This window comes from Rhipicephalus sanguineus, chromosome 5, assembly GCF_013339695.2.
Source record: "Rhipicephalus sanguineus isolate Rsan-2018 chromosome 5, BIME_Rsan_1.4, whole genome shotgun sequence".
NCBI classification, from domain to species: domain Eukaryota; kingdom Metazoa; phylum Arthropoda; class Arachnida; order Ixodida; family Ixodidae; genus Rhipicephalus; species Rhipicephalus sanguineus.
The window spans coordinates 99,809,949-99,834,094 of NC_051180.1; the positions used below are offsets into that span (position 1 = coordinate 99,809,949).

General features: G+C 46.8%; 1 protein-coding gene across 1 annotated transcript; it reads right to left on the reverse strand.

Moving 5' to 3' along the window:
• Window positions 1-9,001: 9,001 nt before the first annotated feature.
• Window positions 9,002-11,869, reverse strand: LOC119394875 (uncharacterized). The gene has a single exon (XM_037662176.1). It carries the CDS (start codon window positions 11,867-11,869, stop codon window positions 9,002-9,004), a length of 2,868 nt encoding a protein of 955 aa, XP_037518104.1.
• Between the last annotated feature and the right edge of the window lie 12,277 nt (window positions 11,870-24,146).

Genomic DNA, 24,146 nt, shown 5'->3' on the forward strand with positions numbered 1-24,146 from the left:
TGAGTGAGTGAGTGAGTGAGTGAGTGAGTGAGTGAGTGAGTGAGTGAGTGAGTGAGTGAGTGAGTGAGTGAGTGAGTGAGCGAGTGAGTGAGTGAGTGAGTGAAATTCAAAATATGCGAGACTTGGGCCATAATGCATCGTTTCTCGCGCTGTGTTTTCGTCGTACCGCTGGAGACCCATGCTAGTTTTCCATTTTGGGGTTGTAGAGCCTCGCCACTCGTGGCCAGTCGGCCAGGGAAAAAGAAGGGCGTCCCGTGGCTCGCGGTGGCTTGAGCTAGCGGGAAGGCTTTAGCTCTTGAAGAGAGAGAGAGGGGGGGGGAGGGACAGAAGGAACTTTATTGAAGTGAAAATATTTTCACAGAGGGATGGCGGACAGGCCGTGCCTGGCCGCCGCTTCCTCGCCTTGGTGTATGGCCGGGAGCTGTACTTCGAGGCTCGAATTGCGGAGTACACTTTCCCACGCCTTGGGTGAGGGAGTGGTCAGGAGATCAGGCGGGGGTGGATACTAGTTGCAACTTGCAGTACCATACTATGTGCGAGAAGGAGGAGACGGAGCCGCACTACGAGCAGTGGGACTGAACAGATCAGGGTAAATGTGTGCGTACACCTGTAGGCACGGGAAGGAGTTCGTTTACAGGCGACACCACGGTATCTCTTGTGACTTCGTGAGCTTGGGATGTGGCGATGGTTTCGTTCAACGCCCGAGGCGATAGTTCTGGGCTATTTCATGACAGGAGGTCACAGGCTCGACGAGGTCCTCGGGGTCCGTAGCGCGGCCCACCACTTGGCTGTCCCGGCGCACGCGGGAAATCCGGGGAACGAGGCCGCCCACCGGCAAGCTCTTGTAGACCTATGCCACAGGAGAAAAGAAACGAGACGGCTGAACCAGAATCACGGTATATATCTTGCACTGTGATCAGAATAGCTGACCGCTATCACCTGCAACTATGTAGGACAAAACTTTTGCCTACGTTCAGTTGCAATATTACATAAAGCCTGCACTTTCACCGACATACCGGTAAAGTCAATTTATCAGTCGTGTTCCCAAACCATCGAGGGCACTCTCCATCAAGTCGCACAGCGAGAAATGATAGTCTTAGTTGGCTTTTCTACATAGGCATCACAGAACACGCAACTCTCAATTTCGATCAGTGAACTTTGTATTTTTCTTGCCGAAAACTGCAATTAACACGTTACCGCATGTCAAAAGATCAGTAACCGTATTACTACTTCCTGAGAGCAAGTTCATTCGCGTAACTAATCCCAACTTACTAACCGCCAGTTGCATTTTCGTGCACTTCATTACAAGGGCATATTTAGGAATATAGCTAGCCAGTCGACGACAGGCAGTAAAGAAGTCATCTGCTGGGACGCTGTGTCATTCGAGTGATTAAGCATAGGTAAAACGGCGGGCAGCCCAGGCCCGTATATCTTACACCGTTGCCACGGGTGCGGCGAGCCCCGTAATAAGCGCCCACAGCGTTCGTATTCTGGGTTTCGCGCGAAGGAGAGCCAATTAAATCGATAGCAGAGTAGGCGTCCAATAACGCGGCCGCGTAGGGGAAGCATGTCACTGGCGCTGTTGGCACTTCACCTCGACCGTGCACGAGACAGAAGCCATCGACGTCGAACAGCTTCCGAATAAGGAACTGAAGTTGAGAATGACATGCCCCGCATGTCCCTATGCAAGCACACAATATCTCAGCAGGGACCCTAGGTAACCTGCGCTGAACAACTGGACAGTAGTTAACGCAGTGTTTGCTTGGACTAGTTAGTGAAGGATCTTCGAGGCCGTACTATGCGACGAATACGACAGGGACAAGACAAAGATACGCGGACGAGCGTCGACTCCCGACTGAAATTTTATGTCGAACACATTTAAATTTTTCACCCGATAGGAAATATTCCCCAGCGTCACAAACTCAGTTATCGTAGTTAGAACACACTAAACGTCGTTGAAACACACTTAAAGTCTGCTGCCGCTAACGCCTCTATAAAAAGGCATTGATCTATATACATCATTTGTCACCATACATTTTCAGTACATGTCACTCACCTTTGCAATCAGACTTACATTGGAACGTGTTTCTTCCGGATTCTCGGTTCTTATGAATGCTGAATACGTATATTTAACTTTATTATGTGAGCACAGAAGTGGCAACTACCACAGGGTTTTCTTTAACTACAGCTACTGAGGCGATCTTAGACATGATATCGCAAATAAACAAGACGTGTCTAGCACTCACTGACGCTGCAAATCATATCCGTGCAATGCCATACACTTCTTGGGCGCTCCTTTTGGAAATCACATTCTGATTTCTTCTATGGTTCCTTAAATATTCTTGAGTACAAATTCTTCAAAGGAGACGTAATGGAGAAACTACGTATCGGCTAGTTTCTAGTCGCCATTTCCATTCGCGTCATAAGCGACATGTGTTGATGTTTCTTTCGAAGCATACATTCCAAAGTGGGTATGAAGCAAAAGTGTTCATAAAAAATTGGCAGCAGACAGAGCGTACCCTGATAAAATCTACACGGTGCGAAGCTCCGTTTCGCAGCATATAAGTTCTGCTTAATTGCGTGACACTGATTCCGCTTCTGATTATGTTGCTTTGTCAGGTTTCGTTTAGATCTCATGTTGGTGAAGCCCATAGTGTAACTTCGAACGCAACCAGCCTCATAGGGGCTCAAAGATCCTTGTTTTTTGAGCGATTTGATTCAGGTTCTTGGTGTCCCCTCGCAAGCGCACATAGGATGACACACGTGGCTCCCGACGCCCGAGAAGGCAGCAGCGTGGTAGCTCCGAAGCCGTAATAGCTTCGTCACTGATATTTATCTTTCTTTTTTTCTTTCTGCAAGTTTCTTTTTTTTGTTTCCGTGCGCAGTATTTGTTGCATAAGAGAAAAAAAATCATTCTCTGTCCCAGAATTCACTCTACTGAAATCATAAAGTACGTCTCCACTGCCACTATTTAATTTTAATCTTGCATATGGTATTCAAGCTTTATTTCAAAATATAGTTAAATTTTGTCTGGCAAAACAATAGTTGCCTCAAATTTCAGAAGTTGCACAGCAACGTTTATTTTTTAGACGATTATCTGAAAGTACGAATGGGTTTCCAATTCTCTGTGACGTTCCTAGTCATAAAATTTGTGCGCGAGAATAGCCATGTAATCTAGAAAGCACCAAACGTCAACCACGAAAACTGTATGATGTATCACAAACTCAGCCTGGTGCCCGCAAAAAAAAAAAAGAATCTTCCTTTTGTCTTACTTGTTACTATGTATGGCCTTGCTTATTTCTATACTGCTAGTCAATATAGTACTCCGAGAAAGGATGTGTTTTTCATTTAAGCAAGTTCATTCCTCCCGCAAAAAAACATAGACAGCTTGCACTAAGTCGCACAAGGCTGGCTCACCGCGGAGCTGGAGGTCTGTTAGCTAGTTCCGGCTTGGCTAAGTTGTTGCTTGGTTTTGCTAAGTGTTTCAGATTTCGCCGGGTATTGCCAGGATTTCCTAAGTTTCGCTATTTTCCAAGTACAATCAAGCCCAACTGGCTCTTTCGTTCCAGTCTGTCTCCCACCTTGATCACCTCTCTACATTAGGACACGCGCAGTGTCGTTCGCAGCTGTTCCAGGGAGCCCGCAGTAGCTAGCAGTGGCTGGTGGAATCCGGGACTGGCAATGAGATCACCAGCTACGGTGTGAGCCAGCCTAGCTCGACTTAGTCCAACTTTCTGCAGTTTCTTGTTTCTTTCTTCCTCTTTTTTTTGCTTTTCATCTGTCTTATTTTCTACGTGAGTAATTTTTTGTTTCTGTTTATTTCGGTTTGTTTCTTTCTCGATCTATTTCTTCACATCTCTGCCTCTTTATATGTTTCGTCCCTTTTTTTTCTGTGTATTTGTCTATTTCTCGCTTCCTCTTTCTGTCTCTTTCTCTCGTTCTGCATTTCTTTCTCTCTCTCTCTTTCTGTCTTCCTTCCCTTTCTTTCTCTCTATTTCTCTTTCTTGCTCTTCACTCTCTCCCGCTCTCAGTCTCTCTGTACTCGTTTTCGCGCCCGTCAGAGTTATTGGATCCAAGCGAGGGACTACTCGGCGCAAGTGTTCTGGGAGAGAAGCAGAAGATAAAGAAGAGGACATGGAGGAAGAAGAGAGATGTGCGGGTTCATGATGATGATAGTTTTCTGTCAACGACTTAACTGCATTGCGAAAGCTTAAGGGCTCCGCTGTAAATACAATCATAATAAACAAGCAAGCTTGCGAATTGTCAGGGACGCACACGGCTGCTATCTCTCACCATCTCTCTCGCCATTTTTGTGTGCAGTCACCGGAAGAAGGCATGGAGCCTACCTGTTCGCTTCCATCATACAATCGTACGTATCGCTTCCTGCCCACTTCCGGCTGACACGCCTCAGTGCATTGAGCTATGCTACGTTTTTTCCTCGGGCGCCTTTCCTCACTGAGCGGCACCGAGGCGTTCCTGAAATAGCATTGATGTGTTTATGCCATTTCAGTCTTCAGGGATCGTCAGATATACCGGCGTATTGAACACTCTGACATTTTAAATGCGAAGCATTTCTTAGCGAACTTCTGCGACTTTGACCGTATCTATCTATCTATCTATCTATCTATCTAGCCGCCTACGACTTTGTGCTCTCCTGGTCGCTTGGTTAATCGAATGTGCACGAAAATTGGTATGGCGTAACATGACTGTATGACGAACATAAATGACAAGTCATAACATGAAAATCATGACATGAATGTCATGTACAGCATGACTTACGTGCCACGCTCATGGTGCGCTGGCGGCCGTTTCGCTAGCTTTATATACACCAAAATTGGTATCTTGCGACGTGACCGTGTGACGAACATAAATAACACGAGTTATCATGAAAATCATGACACGTATGTCATGTACAGCATGACTTACGTGCCACGCTCATGGGGCGCTGGCGGCCGTTTCGCTAGCTTGATATACACCAATATTGGTCTCTTCCGACGTGACCGTGTGACGAACATAAATAACACGAGTTATCATGAAAATCATGACACGCATGTCATGTACAGCATGACTTACGTGCCACGCTCATGGTGCGCTGGCGGCCGTTTAGCTAGCTTGATATACACCAATATTGGTCTCTTCCGACGTGACCGTGTGACGAACATAAATAACACGAGTTATCATGAAAATCATGACACGCATGTCATGTACAGCATGACTTACGTGCCACGCTCATGGGGCGCTGGCGGCCGTTTCGCTAGATTGATATACACCAAAATTGGTATCTTGCGACGTGACCGTGTGACGAACGTAAATAACACGAGTTAACATGAAAATCATGACACGCATGTCATGTACAGCATGACTTACGTGCCACGCTCATGGTGCGCTGGCGGCCGTGCGCTAGCTTGATATACACCAAAATTGGTATCTTGCGACGTGACTGTGTGACGAACATAAATAACACGAGTTAACATGAAAGTCATGAACACATGTCATGTACAGCATGACTTACGTGCCACGCTCATGGTGCGCTGGCGGCCGTTTCTCTAGGTTGATCGACCCCCAAGTTGGTATTGCGCGACGTTACTGTGTGACGAACATAAATAATAGGAGTTAACATGAAAACCATGACACGCATTTTCCTCAATGACATACAAGACGATGTATGCAGCTCTTTGCTGGCTGCTTCGCATTACATCGATTCCCACAATGCGTGGGATCTGCCGGCTTTTTTTCACTGTAGGAAAACACGGGTGAGCGTCTACTGAGGAGAGGTGACGGGGTCTTGTCGCAATGTGCAAACGACTACGGCGAACGTAAATGCGCGGGTACTGAAAACATATATTGACAGAAATACTGCCATTCTCACCACTTTCGACTTTCGGGCCTAATGTAGTAATCTAATTGATGACGTGAAGGGTGCAACGCACGACCTACGCAAGCGCCGAGATCTCAAGGAATCTGGTTACTCATGCGAGTTCAACCTAAAAATCCTAAGCTGCGTGTCTCACTGTTTGCATTCCGAGTGAAACTACACAGTCGACACATAGAAAAAGGGATAATGCAGTGCTTTTTTTATATCACCTTTTAATATCACCAGAACGTGAACCTCTAGGTCTGGCGCCATCATTGCGCCATTTCCGGTATAAATAAAGCAGTAAAACCCTATCTTTGCCTCCTCCTATAAGAATTGCAAAAACAAGTCGTTACAAAACACCTAACTCAAGCACAAGGAAAACGTCCCCGTTTCGCTAATTTTAAGTGCTTCAAAACTTTACGACGAACTTTCGCGCAAGGTTTTATTTTTCTACCTGATACAAAACAACCTCTCAGCGCTATTACTAGTGAATTGTTTTAAGAAAAGTATAAGAATAATTTCTAACATCTTACGTGCGAAGACCATGATATCATCATGAACCATAACGTAGTGAGGGGAGTGGGGGCTCCGGAATAATCTTGACCATCTCAGCTTATTTCATATGCCCCTAAATCTATGTATATACATGTTTTCGAATAGACTCCATCGAAACGCGAACACCGGACAAGACTGCCGCTCACTAGACTCTACTAGGACATGACCTTATCGGACATTGTCTACTTACTGAACTTGACAACCACAAAAGAACTTGATGACAAGCAGACAATGGTTACTGTATAGCTAGCTTCGTGTCCATACAATGCGGGTATCAGAACGGCAAACCCAGGGGCTGTGGGAAGCATGGCTATACAGAGCAGACTACAGTCTAAAATTCTCATTATTGCAAAGCGAGCTATTGATCAAGTTGCCGGGAAAAAGGCAAGGAAACACTACCCGCGCAGACTGCTGGACGTGTTTGTGCAGAGTTACGTTTCGGTAACACGCACAACGAATGCAAAATAAGGAAAAGTTTGGAGTTGTACCAGGTGTGATCGATAGCTCGGTACCTCCTTTTCCTAACGATGCCTTTGTTTCTACAGCTTCCTCTCTCCACGAATGGGAAAGAAGAGAGAGGTTACTGCACACTTCGAGTTTCTAGATTTCTTACACTGTTTTATATTTATTTTGGCAACTCATGTTTCTTTTCGCATCCCAGATAAGCAGCTAATATTTTTTCCGTGCTTAATGGAATCGCATATCGCATTACTCTCTTCGGAAGACCGAAAATTCGAGCCGCGAGTTCCCGTTCTCGGTGCTTAGTAGGCCTGTCTGAACAATGGCTCCTCGCAACAATATATAGGCTTAAAACATGCATGAGTCGGCACGTGTTTTGCACTCGTACTGCTTACACCAACCAATGCATATATTAACATTGCGAGGATATTCTAATTACCGTGAACTCTGATTATTCCTTTTGCAGCGAGAAGCTATGTTCGCTCATATATGTAAACAAAAAATATACTACTTGCGCAATGACTGAAGGCTACCTAATTAGCCATCTTACCAGTACGTCGCGAGGTTTTCTAATTAGCACATAGTGATATACGTCTGTAGGTTTATCTTGTATTATCATCGAGGATAGTTTGCTGCTGCTATTAACATGAAGAGAACTGGACATAGATATTAGCGAAAACAGCGCAGTGCCCCAACACGATTAATAACCACTTGATACTTGGAAATGAAGGTACCTTCGTAAGAAAAATTATGTAAAAAAATTCTTCTGTTTAATCTGAAGAGTTACGAGTGAATGAATTTTGTTGTTGTAATATAGATGCTACATAGGTTTTTCCGTGATTCATTGATTACACCAACTAGTAGATCGTTAAACCAAACATTTTTCAAGGACAAACTGAACTTGAAGAGTTTGGATGCGAGCTCGTTGGTACGGATTCATCTTAAAAACACAGCGCTTATTCAGACATGGACAGACGAAACATCAAACGAGGACGGGCGCTGACTGCCAACAAAGCTTTTACTGTGCGTGCCCAAAGATATAGCTTATGAAAGAAAGGAAGGTGAAGGGGGGGGGGAGATAGAGGGAGGGAGATGGTTGCTGATTGTAAGGACCGAGTGGTGGTTCGTCACGTTTGCGAGTGCGTGGCTCAACGGAACAGGCGACAAGAGAATACGCACGAATGAGTTTGGATCAACATTTATAGGGACAAGGTATGCTAGGGACGATCACGGAGAACAAGCACAGAGATAAACACACATCAATTAATGTGAAAGTCCTACCCGCGGAATGTCCGATCGAGGGTACAGAAAAAACATCTCACGACTTGTAGATGTCGTCTTGCGGAGGGTCAGTCCACATGCGGCGACGAGTGTCGTTGAACGCAAGCCCAGGCACGCAGGTGACACGTCCCGTGTGCTTCACAGCAGGAAGACAAGGCCTCCGGAAGGCCTCCCGTTTGATCACGGCCTTGCGCCGTCCCAGGTGGCGATGGTGTTCAGGAACTCGTGACGCCTGCCCGCCGACACAGCAGGAGCCGCGCCCTGTACCGGTAGCCTCAGGCAGGTAGCTCGACTCCCCAGGTCTCACCGAGAACAGGCAGGAGGAGCTCCCCGGACAGCGCCCTGGTCCGGCACGTCCTCGCTGGAGCCACCGCCAACGCCCGAAACACCAGGAAAGCCCCGGTCCTCGCTGAGCACGGCCACGACGAACTTCTCGGACAGCGCCCTGGTCCGGCGTGTCCTTCCGCTAGCTTCGCTCAGCCCTCTGCGCGTTCCACACGCGCCTCTCCTCTTTTTCGTCTTCTTTTCTCTTGTGCCGCCGCCGCGCGTGCCACCTGCCCCTGGCTCGCCTTCATGTCGCTGTCTCTTCATTCTCGGAAGTCCGCACAAACATTTCAAAGTTCCACCAAAAATTCACAAAATTCACTTGAAGGTTTCCAAACACACAAATGTCCCTTACAAATTTCAACATTCATTACAATTATCCCCCCACTCAAGAAAGTTGTTCGGTACAACAACTTGTCCACAATCATGAAGTCCAACAACACACAAGGACAAAATTTACACAATGTTGCACCTCTTTTGCGATAGTTCTGAGCAAATGTCAGCACACCTTCGTTCTAACAGGCACTATCGGTAACGGGGTTGTGTTTCCTTTTCCTCATATCTTTTGAGGAGGTTAGCGTGAAATAAGCTAACTCGCGACCCCAGGTCAACTAGATAATCACAGTCGCTGCGTTTTTCGACGACTGTGAAGGGACCTTTCCATGTGAGGATAAGTTTATTCCTGTCCGATGGAAGCAGCAGCAGCACTTTCTCGCCTGCAGACAGCTGTCGAAGTCTTGACTTCCTGTCGTAGTATTTCTTCTGGGAAGCTTTTGCCTTCTGATGCTCTTCATGAGTTATTTTGCAGGTGTTCGGCAATCTCTTTTGTATCTCGACGACACATCCGTACATGCTCTTGATCTCAGCATCGAGGTGGTCGCCTGTCCACAATTCCTTAAGGACGGCCATTGGGCCACGTACGAATCGTCCGTACAGGAGGTCAAATGGCGAAAAGCCAAGGCTCGTTTGTGGGACCTCACGATACGCAAACAGTAGTGGAGTCAAATACCTGTCCCATTGTTTAGGGCACTCCTGACACATTCGCCGAATCATCTGCTTGAGTGTCCCATTGAAGTTTTCAACAAGCCCGTTCACCATGCTGTGATAAGGCATTGTGGGCAGTTGTCGACCTGACAGTAGTCGTCTCAGTTCTTGTATAAGGCCAGACGCGAAAGACTTGCCACGGTCACTCACTATTTCGCGCGGGACCCCAACGCGAGCGAACATTTCCAGTAGCGCTTCCGCTACCCGCTCCGTTTCAATACTCGGCAAGGCTACCGCATCTGGGTAGTGCGTGGCAAGGTCTACCATCGTTAGAACGTATCTATTTCCTTTTTCAAAAGTTGGGGTAAAAGGACCGATAAGATCAATCGCAACCCGATGGAATGGAGTTTCGATTATGGGCATATTACTCAGATCAACACGACCCACGAGGTGCTTCGGCACTGTTCGTTCACACATGTCACACGACTTTACAAAGCGTGTGACATCCGCTTGCACTCCAGGCCAATAAAACTCCTCAAGGACACGGTCTACTGTCCTCTTTTGCCCCTGATGTCCAGCGAGCAATCCCTCGTGTGCCATCTTCATTACTGTGGCGCGTAGCTTCTTCGGAACCACCAGTTGTTCGAAGTGTCGCTGTTCCGCAGTCTGGTAATGCCGGAAAAGGATGCCATGGACCAGCACGAACTTGGTAGTAGCTCGTTTCTTGGACGTCGTTGTTTGGCTCAATGCTTGGAAACAAGCCTCCAGTGTCTGATCCGTGCTCTGCAATTGCCGAAGTTCTTCCGGGCTGACGTTTAAGGGGTCAACTTGCGGTGCGGGTAAGTTTTGCAGTTTTCCCCTCTTTCCTGTAGCAACCGTCACTTCCTTTGATTTGCTACGCTTTGTCGCTGTCTCTGTCACTTTCTCACTCGGTGAATCTGTTTGCTTCAAATCAGGATCTGCAATCGGGACAGCACCTTCGATGTTGCCAAGGATAACATCGTACAGAGGGTTCTCCATGCAAACAGCACGAGCAACTCCCCTGAAAAACGGTGAATCAATAAATACGTCGGCCTCTGGCAGACACTTTTCCGACCGGTCTAGTAAGCGTATAATGCGTGTGTTGCCAGTTAGCTTGGTGTCGGGAACCAGTGAGCGTTTTACTACAACCGTGTTGCAGCCGGTATCTCGGAGGACAGTCACCAAGTTGCCTTCCAGACGACCCGTGACCGTCGGCATCTGTTTCCATCCTCCACAACAGGTTGTACAGCTCTGGGCAACATCCAGCATCCCATGACTTTTGCATGCACTTGTATGGGCAGGCTTCCGTTGTTTTTTCTGCTCATTCTGCAATTCTTCCTGTCTTAGAACAGAGCATGAAGCTTCACGTCTCCCAGAGCCAATAGAGCACGTGTCGGCGCTATGACCAGGCTTCTTGCACTTCCAGCATGGTGACGGCTTCGGTGCCCTAGATCTGGTCCAGCAGACGGAAGCTTTGTGCCCCGGCTTCTTGCAAAGAAAGCAGACAGGTTTCCCTTTGCTCTCTGTCGTCACAGCTGCTTCATAATGGCCTGGCGACTTCCCCTTCTCTTCTTTACCTTCCTTGCCTCTAGCAAGATTTATGATGCCTTGAGCTTCCAGGTAATGGTCGGCTGTCGTGGCCAGTGTGTCTAGGTTATGACACGCTCTTTCCTTCAGAAAAATCGCCAACTTTTCCTCGCAGCTGCCTAGAAACTGCTCCGACACGATCTTGTCTCGCAGCGCTTCATACGACTTCGGTGTCTTGGCTAACTCTTGCCAATGGTCAAAATAGCCTAGAAGACGACCGGCAAACTGTCGTGCTGTCTCAGCATTTTCAGGCTTCGCATCGCGGAACTTTACACGGTATCCTTCTTCCGTGTAGCGGAACCGCTGCAGTAGCGTCTGCTTCAGCTTGGCATAATCGGTAGCGTCTTCCGCGGACATCCGACCTACTGCCGTTAGCGCTTCGCCCGTCAGACAAAGACTCAACGATAAGGCCCACTTGTCTTGTGGCCAACCTTGACTAGACGCCACTCTTTCAAACCTTTGTATGTAGGCATCTAGTTCATCCCTACCCTCGTCATAGGGAGGAATCATCTTATGGGGGCTGCGAAAACCCTGACCACCACCTGTTTCATTGCCTACGACTCTCGGACTCGAACGCTCTGCCTCCAAGACACGCCTTCGCTCTTCGAGGAGCGCCCGTTCCGCCTCCATACGCGCTAACTCTCGCGTATGTTCCTCCTGCGCCGCTACCCTCGCTTCTTCCCGCTCCTTAGCTCGCTGATCCCTCATATCCTTCTGTTCTGCGCTAACCCATACCTGCAAGGCCTCTCCAGTGAGTCCCATCTCCTTCCCTAACTCAACGAGCGTTCTCTTTTCGTCCATTGCCGCCCACCACACACAAGCAACGTGAGGCTCTAAATTGTATGGAAGAGCTTGGTCCTGTCTCGCGGACGCCAGAAAATTGTAAGGACCGAGTGGTGGTTCGTCACGTTTGCGAGTGCGTGGCTCAACGGAACAGGCGACAAGAGAATACGCACGAATGAGTTTGGATCAACATTTATAGGGACAATTAAGGTATGCTAGGGACGATCACGGAGAACAAGCACAGAGATAAACACACATCAATTAATGTGAAAGTCCTACCCGCGGAATGTCCGATCGAGGGTACAGAAAAAACATCTCACGACTTGTAGATGTCGTCTTGCGGAGGGTCAGTCCACATGCGGCGACGAGTGTCGTTGAACGCAAGCCCAGGCACGCAGGTGACACGTCCCGTGTGCTTCACAGCAGGAAGACAAGGCCTCCGGAAGGCCTCCCGTTTGATCACGGCCTTGCGCCGTCCCAGGTGGCGATGGTGTTCAGGAACTCGTGACGCCTGCCCGCCGACACAGCAGGAGCCGCGCCCTGTACCGGTAGCCTCAGGCAGGTAGCTCGACTCCCCAGGTCTCACCGAGAACAGGCAGGAGGAGCTCCCCGGACAGCGCCCTGGTCCGGCACGTCCTCGCTGGAGCCACCGCCAACGCCCGAAACACCAGGAAAGCCCCGGTCCTCGCTGAGCACGGCCACGACGAACTTCTCGGACAGCGCCCTGGTCCGGCGTGTCCTTCCGCTAGCTTCGCTCAGCCCTCTGCGCGTTCCACACGCGCCTCTCCTCTTTTTCGTCTTCTTTTCTCTTGTGCCGCCGCCGCGCGTGCCACCTGCCCCTGGCTCGCCTTCATGTCGCTGTCTCTTCATTCTCGGAAGTCCGCACAAACATTTCAAAGTTCCACCAAAAATTCACAAAATTCACTTGAAGGTTTCCAAACACACAAATGTCCCTTACAAATTTCAACATTCATTACACTGATGCATGGTACTAAAAACAAGCGTGTAGAAAGTTAAGATTGCTGTAGGGAACTGTATTCCTTGTCAGACAGGGTGAGTGACGGGGCGCTAACACACACTGAGCCTTTGCGCATCATCGTGAAAGTCTCGAAAATTTCTCGAGCGCGATTGTCATTGTACTTGCGTAGTAGCTTGGTGTCTTGAAGCAGAGGTGCGCATCCGCATTTGGCACAGTGGATCGCAAGATTACTGCCGTGCTTATTCTTGCGGCGGGGCGTACGTCGGCCAGACCGGACGATGCCTAAACGACCGCCTGCGGGAACATGCGAACAACGTGAGGAATGCGTACCTCTGCTTCAAGACACCACGGTACTACGAAAGTACAATGACAATCGCGCTCGAAAATTTATGAGACTTTCACGATGATGCGCAAAGGCTCAATGTGTGTTAGCGCCCCGTCACTCACCCTGTCTGACAAGGAATACAGTTTCCTACAGCAATCTTAACTTTCTACACGCTTGTTTTTTAGTACCTCATGCATCAGCAACCATCTCCCTCCCTCTATCCTCCCCCCCCCCCTTCACCTTCCTTTCTTTCATAAGCTATATCTTTGTGCACGCACAATAAAAGCTTTTGTTGGCAGTCAGCGCCCGTCCTCGTTTGATGTTTCGTCTGTCCATGTCTAAATAAGCGCTGTGTTTTTAAGATGAAACTGAACTTCACGGATAGGAGCATTGACAGAGGCACACTGTCTATATTCGGTAATTGCTGTGATTTTGAAGCGTTAATACCGCGGGTGATTTTGTGCTGCAGGCACACATTGTCATACTCTCAGATGGAGATCATGGTTTTCATGCCTTAACCCAAAAATATGGAGAAAAAAAAAACTCTTTCACGTTTAGAAGTACACAATGTGCCGCGAAATATTTTCGTTTTTTATGTGTTTCACTTATAGGTTTCACAATAATGCTTCAGACACTCAAACTAGCAGCTAGCTTAATAAGGAAGGTGTATAGCGAGTGTTATAAAAGATATGATACTCTCGCAAAATGTCATAGATAATATGACAAAATTGAACGAGGGGGTTGTCCTTGGCAGCTTTCCGCATCTTTTCTTATTGAAGCTTGAAAACCTTTCGTGCTAGAGAAAGAGATTGACTGAGATGTGTCTAGAGCGAGACAGCCGCTTATGCTGTAAACAATGACGTTCGTGGATAAGAAAGTCAATCTTTTCTCCTCTTTCAAGTATGGAGGGCACTGACATCGTGAGATGCAACTTGCCGGTCTAAGTATTTTCGGCATCTTCACGACGCTTTCACAGAGCCGTCTTTTCTTTCTCTCTCTTATTTTTTTACTTTACTGAGACCCCGAAGAAATGGATCATGCGCTCGTAGGCTTCCTTGGCAACCAATACAAGTGCACTTGAGATGAACCCACTACGCTATAAATCATTGTAATTTTTGAGAAGTAGGGAAGCAGGCACTATGCCATTTTTCGTCAGTCTGCGGAGAGCCGTGGTACCTGCTAAACGCATGTAAGGCATTGTGCGCTTTGCTGATGCTGTGCCTGATGACGATGAAAAATTATGGCGGAGCCCATTGTAATGGGTTGGAAGCATTCAACAACCTAATCGTTGCGTAATTCGCATTTTGTGACGCCTGGTTACAGAATTCGCGTGGTGCGACGCTTGGTGCTTATTGTACTCTTCTACCACGCTTTAATGTATATGTTAATGTGGTTACTTCCCGATATGAAGCCTGTATAGGACCTTTATGCAAAGCAGTTTGAAGCACCGGCACGGCTCGGAGGTTGAATACTGGGCTCCCACGCAGAGGGCCCAGGTTCGAACCTCGTTCCATTCTGGAATTTTGTCTCTTATTTCGTTTGTTTTTCTTATTTCGAGCGATAGTGGTTACGGACTACGGCGGCGGCGGCGGCGGCGGCGGCGGACAACTACGGCGCCTAAAACGGCCGCTGAAATGATCTAAAAACAGCTCTCGTTGTAAACTTAAACAGCGCAGATACGGGACGAAGCGAAGGCAACACACGAAGAGGGAATCTACCTACTAGGCCGCCTTTTATCGCTTATTTTTCTTAGTTATGAACCACGTGTTTATACCATTTGTAGTGACCTGATTGTTACCTGGATGATATTGCTGCTCACGTGCGGCGGCTTTGTTCAAGATACGTCGGCTGTTGCGCATGTTCTTCAAATAATCTTTTGGTTTCGAGTCATTGAACTCCTCAAGATCTTCTTGCGTTTGTCCCCGTCTATTCATTGCCGTGCCCTGTCCATAATAAGTTACCACAAAGTCGCCCGAGCTATTCTTGTGACGCAGTTTAATTAGTGGGGTCTACTATAGTAATTGCGTTGCAATGCAACATAACCAGCAAGCGGCTGCGTGGCACTGCACGAATGCGCGTGTATTTGTAGCAGGAGTTTGTGTTGTTTATCAAATAATAAATAAAAAATAAAATTGAGGTGGAATTTTATTGTTAAAGCCTCTGAATAAAGTAAGGAAGTGTTTTACTAGAAAATCTTTACTATTCTGCCACAATTTTTAGCGGCGCCCTTGGTGCGCTGTTATACAAATTCACAAACAGAACTATATCCCTGCCACCACTTATAAAGCACGTTGCCAACGCATGCAAGCACTTGAGGTTATACGAAATCACAGGTGCTTCCCTCGACCACAATGAGAAACAGCTCTCCTTGAATTAAGCCGCCAGCACTCAGCGAAGTATTGTGGAGCAAGAGGCCCATATATCGAGGAGCTCAGCTGATAAACGGGTGTCACTATCCGCACTGAACTCTAAAACGCAAAACAAGAAAATGACTTAAAATGTTTTTATTTGCGCCAATTGCCTGTAACAGCTACAAGTCTTGAACAATTCTTTCTTCATTGTAAGATCTTTGAGAGCTATAGTATAATGTTATTCTACGTTGAGTTTCGTAAGGGCTAGACAATTCCTGCTTACAGTACAAACGTTACGTGCAATATACAGAGCTCTACATCCTTTCCAATCTTTCAGCAATTGAAACGCCATATCAACCGCGGCTCTTTCTCAAGAGCGGCAGCGGCTTGCCGCTGTTGAGAAGGAGCAGAAGGAAAGACGGTGTTCTACCACGGCGCCAAAATGCGTGAGAAAAGTTTTCGGAGCACTTTAGTAGCCTCCAGGGTGCTCTCTTCTGTAAACCAGCACTTTATGCCTGTTACCACTCACGCTAATTTTCTCGTTGGGCCACCTTTCTCCTAGGTTTCGATCTGCGGAAGAGTATTGGAGCCGAAGGACGCCACTGGATGAAAGATGAGATAATTACGGTTGGTAGGCAAATGAAATTTTTGTTTCCTGGTTGACAAATGTACACTGCAGGTTATACTATTTTCATTGTTTGTAGGGACAAGTCAATTTTTTTGAGTGAACGCAGTCAGTGGTATATGACGGTGGCAGTCAGAACTGGGTGACTTGTGTCACTATGAACATTTTTAAACAAATATTTAGCCTGTTCTGCTCCATCACCGTTTAATACGATAATACGGTGGTTAGAGAAGAAGACTTTGGATTGGTAAATTGTGTAGATAAATATGACACAAATACAAAAATTGACACTGAGAAGCCTTAACCATCTCCAACACACTGTCGCGTCAGCGAAATGAAACGGCGCGACACAAAAATTATTTTTTTCTGTTTTATCTGTGAACGATGTAGGTAATTAGTAAACCAAGCTTAAACTGGCAACAGCGCGACATGTACAAGGAGCAGTAGAGGCTCATAAAAACACGCAAGGGGCGCTTGTGTGCCTTAGTATATCTTTTTTCTGTCCTTGAATTTGTTGCTGAATGAATTTTAGATGAGAAAAATGAACAAGACGAAGGTTTCATCTTGTTAAACCGTGCCTACATGCACTGCTATTCTTTAGACATCGTTGTATATTATAATCCAGGCAGTTTCCATTTACTAGTATTCATTGGCGTGCGCTGCGTTCTCAGTTAGGGAGCGAAGGGGGTAGAGTTTCAGCGCAGCGCCCCTCCCCTCCCTCCTCTTCCCAGCCCCTTCCCACTGAGGCTCTGAGGCTCTGAGGCCCTTACGATGAGTGCATAGACGAAATAATGGAGGGCTGGGGGAGCGCCCCCCTCCCCCCCCCCCCCCGTCCTCGCGGCGCGCACGCCTATGCTTGTATTTAAATCATGAATATTGCCCAGAGGCAGATTAAATATGGTATCAGGAGCAAAATATGGCCGGCATTAGTCAAACATCACAGTTGACGGTTCTGCCGTCCAGTAAAATTACCGCTGCGCTCATGCAGTAACTTAAATATAACAAGAAACAAAAAAAACCCGCATTTCCCCGAAGGGGAGTATGAGGAAGTGCGAAGCACGGGGTGATGCTATGAGGTGGCGCGCGCGACTAAACTGCAGAGCCGAGCGAAAGAGACGGCAGCGAGAGAGCACGCGCCAGCCGACCCACGGAGGTCTGGCCGTTTTTAAGTGCAAAGCACTTTTACTCATGATGATGATCTGTCTTCCGAACTCGTTCCAAAGAACCCGCAACGCGTTCAACTTGTTGGCGGCGTTGCGCACGCCCGAGATGGGGCTCAGGTTGTTGTCGAACCACAGTCGATCGCACACCGCGCAGCTATATCCGAAGCTGCGGTCCAGGAAGTCTCGCTTGAAGCGCGCGTCCGGCCGATCGAATTCTAGGGTCCGCGCTCGCTCACGCATCGCGCGTCCCAGCGCCAGATCGGCTTCGGGGTGCTCGGCTCGCTTCGCACGCTTTCGTTCGGCGTCTCGCCGCCGGCCTTCATCACCACAGGCAATGCGCGGGGCGCGCGCAGCCACGGAGCGGAGGGCGGAGCGCGCGCAGTCACGTGGGGCGTGACGTCGCTGCGCCGTTGCTACAGACGCTCCTCTCCGCTCCTCGCGCCGTTGCTATGGGACGGCGGATTCAGGGTCGCTTATAAAGTGCATTCGCACTTAAAATAAGAAATACAGGGAGACGCTCTTTGGTTTCGGGGCAATGCAAGCAAGATGTAATGAATGGGGTCTCATCATTACGCTGTCAACGTCGCTTCACTGACTTTTGCTCGCTTATTCGAAAGCGTCCGAGCAGCGTTTAGGTATGTGAGCACACCTGTGTAACGAGGTTTTAGCTCGGCAACTAGGTAACGTTCGTGTCGACACGGGGGCCACCACACTGCTGCGCGCGTAGGTAGGCTGCTGCTGCTGCTCAGCTAAGTATAACATGATGATAATAAATCCATCCTGCGTCGGCAGGGGACCGATGCTGCGGACAGCCGATCAATTACGCTCAACACTGCGCTGTCCCCCGGGGCGTCGTATAACAAGGTTATTTATGCGACGTGTCCTAGCGAAGACAACTAACAATGAGGCGCCCTAAACTACTGTGAATATCTTGTTTTTTTTCCTTCACCCACGCTACTGAAATGTCAGTCCATATATGCTTTTTATGTCTACGCCCAGCTTCGGTGCAACAAGGAGTAGACTGGCTTTGTATTATTTCTGTATGTCTGTCTTCATTTTCTTTCTGCCCTAATTGTTGTTCCATTGAAGCGTTGAAAGCAGATAAAGTGGCCTCCTACCATTTCCCATAAAATTTGCTCAAAGAACGCCCTACTTATTTTGCGTGGGCAACACTTTGTATCACAGCTAGGGCGCACCGTCGCCCTTTATTTCACTCCCCAATAAACGACGAAACCACTTGCCAACGGTCAACATTTATCTATGCTTAGCAACGAGAGAGTTCATGCTACACATGAACATCTTCTGACCCCATAACGTACAGCAACTATATCACCAGTATTCTTAAGATAATTAGACTTGGTTTAGTTTACCACGGCGGTACTACAAGACCTATAATGAACCCTTTTACATCGAGGATAATGGTACAAAATCTGCAGATTTGCAGCCTGACAAGCCCCTGCATTCGACTTCTTTACACCTATAACCATTCAAGCCATATTTTTTTAAATTTAGGGAACTACACGTGATCAATTTTACGCGGAAGCTTACTTGTGCTATAGTTATTTCAAGGTGTATGATGGCGATAATTACCAAGTAATCAGCCCTTGGCTCCTCTCTCGTCCGTAAACTGCTTTTTGCAGCTCTCTCGATGTTGTATAGGAAACATTGTTTTTCCAGGAACCCAAATACCACAAACTTTGAGAGAGTTATAAATGATGTTCAGAAAAGATCAACTCACGTGAATTCGTTGTCAGTCAAAACCACTCCGGCTGGTAGTACCTCAGGCATCTAAAATGGAACAAGTCAAAAAAGTTTTATTGCAAATCTAACGCCACGTGTGCATTCATATCTCTCAGATAGGTTTCATTATTTCTGAAAATAAGTTCATTGTTTTATTCGTTAGACTAACACCAATTAATAATCAAATTTGATAACACGCATAAAGGACCGCCGACGAAGATTATGTGCGCTGCTTTTCAACAACTTATAATTATCAAGTGCGATAGCGCTACTTGGCGTGCATACATTAAGCCAGCCTGCTGTCGGGCGCAATGAGACGATTTCCCGTAAGGACAACCTCTCAAACTCTGTACAAACAAAACTTCATGTTGACGTGAAACAAATGCGTGTCCTAACTGCGGAAGCTAACAAAATCATATGAAGCCAGCAAGAATTATCCTCTTTGTAGTCAACAGAATATTCGAGGCTGACAATACCTGGCAAGTACGACCACACCCGTCTGTGTGTGGACACACGTACCCAGTGAATGGAAGGCGACGACAAGCCCAGAAAGGATTACTGGATAATCTCTGGTTCACGGGCCGCTACACTCCTTTGTTCGGTACTTCCGGTTTTCGTCCGGCGACTAGTTATTCTCCCAGGCCAAGTGAGTTCGATGTAAATCCGACAGACTACGGTCATAGACTCCTTTTCCTCATCACTTACGACACATACTGTACAGACCGTGTTAGTTATTTAGTTATGTTTAATTTCATGGCGGAAGAGCAACAGAGGCTATGATGCACCAGACACAAGGTAGTTTTCAGCGAAAATGTCAAGTGAAAGAATTGATATGAACAATGCTGGCTTTTAGAGTTTGTTCAGAAGAGTGGTGGTCTCTAAACACCAGCCTAACAAACGCTTTCTAGGGAGATTGGGGCATGTTGTAATAATAGTAAGTGTGAATGAAGACGCTTTAGTGTTTTCTGTATTTCATGAAAAAGGTTCTCTCTATTTCCCGAATGCTGTTCATGTTATGTGAATATGATTCACAGAACTAGTTTTTTCATTCTCCACACTCCGGTTTTTCTTCTCCTCTGCGTAAAAAGTTCTGAGCCAAATGTGCGTGTTCTGTCCGAAAGCGACATAGGACCAATTCAATAAAACGTTTTTGATGGCGAATCGACTTTCATTCGTTGCAGTAGGTTTAATAATCTGCAGCTTCTTGTGTACCCTTGATTCTCATTCTTCCTGCCACTATAACTTGAGCGCTGTCTGACCTCTGTAGAAACAACCCTTGATAGGTGCTTTTATATTTACTAATGTGTAATCAGCCGTCATTACTCCAAACTTACCTGCCCTTTCATTACGAGATATATCAACAGAAGACGGCACCCTGCTCAGTCGGATTATCTTGTCATGCTCTCCAGCTCGTCGCAGCATCCTTAACATGCATCCAAAATCCGTGTGTATTTGCGCGTATATCCGCGCTTACCGACATCCGGTTTCGTATGCATCCGACATCCGCATTGCAAGCGCTTAACATACAGCTATTGCGAGTCCGGATTGTCGACGACAAATGTGCTGTTTTTCGTAATGCAGCGACGCATACTCACCGTGGATACATACCGTGTGTTTTAAGAAATGTCTCCAAAGTCCTCAAAAATACGCTGAATGAGATATTTACTCGCTGCCTTTAGAGTTACTTCTTCTGTAGCGGCAGACATCTTTATATGATTAAAGACGTCAATTGGGACAGTAATTAAGAAAGGTAAATTAATCACTTGAGTTCCGCGGTTATGTCAAACGGGAGAATTGAAATTCTTCATGCGAAGAAGCGAGGTGCGTTTTGTTTTCTGTCAGGTCGAGCACGCGCGCTGTCTTTTGTAAGCTTCCTTCTCAAACCGAGGTCATAATGCTCCACGCGCGAAAGGATCTAACAATCACGAGTCGCTTACGCCAGGGGTCGGCAGCCTCTTCGGGTGGAGGGCCAAGTTGCATGAAACACACGTGTGCGTAGTATGTGCAATACGGTGAACACAGAAGACAGAGGGCCTCGCGTGTGTGATAAGAAACACGTGAAAATGTTTGTTGAATGGTGTCTTAATGCGGTATGCGAAATCCTCCTTTCATGCGGTCACTGCTACATCGGCCAAACTTGCTGGTGTGTAAATCACCGCCTCAGAGAACACCACAATCTAATGCAGGGTTCTGTGGGCAGCCACCTAGCAGCGTACAGCTCCGTATGCGGCTGTCATGCTATGTTTGATCAACGCAAGATACTTCGGCGATGCAGTGATCAACGACCACGTCAGATTTATGAGGCGCATTGCATTAACAAAAACGGTGGTATGTGCGTGAGTGGGCCTTCGTTAGCTCCCCTCACCAGGGAAATTGCGTATCTGCAAAGTGGATGATGGCTGCTTTACAATTTTTCAGATGCTTACATAGAATTCGGGAACAAAATTGCACGTCACTGTTCTCTCCTTCCTTTTGTGTTGAGTGTGCTATATATACCCCAAAAAGACAGGGCGTGCAAACAAGGACACAAGAAAGAAGTCAGGACACCACAAACGCCGACTAACAACTGAAGAGACGCACAACGGCTGAAAAGAAAGAAGGCACGAAAACTTATCTGCGCATGCCCATGCAACAGGCGAACCTATCAATCCTGCACGCGTGGCGGTCTACGTTGAAGATAACTGTTAAGGCATTTGATTTCATCTTTATGCAAGTTAATCGACGGTTCGCTCACGCATGCGTTACCACTATTCTCGATATGCCATGCTTCTATCATCAGGCGCGTTTCTTCATTTCTATGACGGTACAGCACTGCGCATTCATCGAATTTTGGCGTGCACTTACAATCTCGGCAATGTAAAGATAGATTAGAAGGTGAGCCTCCTGTTAGCGATCTCTTATGTTCCAACAATCTCTGGTTTATGCACCGGCCCGTTTGTCCTACGTAGAAGCGACCGCAGCTGAAAGGGATCTTATACACCACACTCGTACGGCAATCAGTGAATTTGTTGGTGTGTTTTACGAAACAAATATCGGTCCGCTTCTTGTCTTTTACTCGCTCATTCTTCCTCTGCACAGCGGCGCAAATCTTACCTAGCTTATTGGCAGCCGTGAAAACAACATTAACGCCGTATCTACTTCCTACTTTCTTTAGCCTGTGAGACACGCAGTGAATGTACGGTATACCTACGACACGTTTCTTCTTATCGCTTTCTGCAACCATGCTCGGACTTAACACAATAGACTTCTTTAAACGTTCAGCGACCGTGGCCACTGCATCACGAGGATACCCTACATCTAAAAGACGCGTAACCTGTGCGTTAAAGCTATCACTCATTTTGTGCTCACACGACTTGGTGAGGGCTGATTTAAGGCAAGACATGGCGATACCGTTTTTTACAACCTTCGAGTGCTTCGACGAAAAATTTAACAGCGGTTTCGAAGATCTGGGAGAATACTGCCAGCACACGTGGTTCTTCTGGAACGTTAAGGAAATGTCTAGAAATTGTATTCCATTATTCTGAGGCACCTCTTTAGTAAAGCTCAGCCCACCTCCATTAATTTCAAATTTTTCGCTCACGGAAGTTACCACCTTTTCAAAGTCCTCACCACTACAAAAGATCAAGTAATCGTCAACATAACGAAAAACCTTAATAACCAAATTACCTAAGGCGCCTTCCAAAAGATTGTCAATCTTGCTAAGGTATAAATCACTAAGAACCGGAGCAACCTTAGAACCAATACATATCCCTGATTTCTGCACATAAACGCCTTCCTTTCAACCTACAAGCGTCGACTTTAAATACATGGAAAGGATTTCTAGAAATGCCCCGGTAGAAACACCACATTTATCGGTGAAAACCGTCTGGTGCGCTTGTTCGTTAATACATTCATTAGCACAATTTAACACCTCCTCATGCGGTAAAGAATAATACAGGTCTTCAATATCCATACTAATAGCCTTACAACAGCCGGGGTTCTCCTCGGAGAGGAACTGAACTAGTGCCTGAGAATTACGCATACGAAAAGGGTCTGAAAAACTCAAAGAGGTTAAGCAGTTCTGCAAATAACTAGATACAGCGACTTGCCAGGTGCCTTGCTCTGAAACGATTGCTCGAAATGGGATCTCATTCTTATGTGTTTTGGCTGAAAAAAACAATTCTAAAGTAAGTGATTTAGCCTTCTTGACATTACAAGCTATTCTCTCAAGATTATGTCTTAACAAAAGGTCGACAGCACGTTGCCTGACTACCGATGGCTTAAGTTTTACCGTCCTAAAATTCTTTTCTATGGCTGTTAATGCTTTTTCTGAGAACAAACTGTCCGGCATAATTACAAAAAACCCTTCCTTATCTGAAATTACTGGCCTGAGTTTCTTTTCGACACAGTAATTAACCAAAGGCTGGACAGGATCAGAACACTTGAGATGCATATTAGAACCCTTGATGCTAGCAACGCAGTCTGAAATGCAGTGGGAACGCTCTTCTTCAGGAACAAGTCTAGTGATTATACGCGGCAAACTTAAAACGTCTATTGGTTGTGGGTTCGGCTTAAAACAGTATTTAGGACCTAAGGCTAGGGTTTTACAGTGACTATCATCTAAGGCAGCTCCTCCAAGGACTAGCAAGTTATTTTGCGATGAAACAGTAGAAATAATCTTCCTCTTACATGGTTGAAGTTCTCGAAGTTTTACCCTCCATATGAATTCCGCATGCTGGTTAGCTACCCTCATCCAGTCGGCGTACATCTGCTTCTGGCGGCGATCGTCACGCGAAGTCGAACAACGGACCTTGAGGCATTTCTGGTAAAATCTCACTTGACGCCATGATTCCGCGGTCAATATGGCACATATCCTCCTGGCGTGTCCGGTAGATGGTTGCAGAAACCCGCACAACAGTTGAACTTCAACTGGGCAAACTCTATTCTTAGAAAACCATGAAAAACCATGAAAATGAGTACTTACCAACTAGCTCAGCTCTCTGTTATTCTAATATATACCCCCATGTGCGGAATAAAGCCTTGGTTGTAAGTCAGCACCTGGTCCGTCTCATTCACTGTCCTTTGTTTGGCGCTGTTTCTCCTTTCGTTGAACATGTACGAACCGGCCAAATA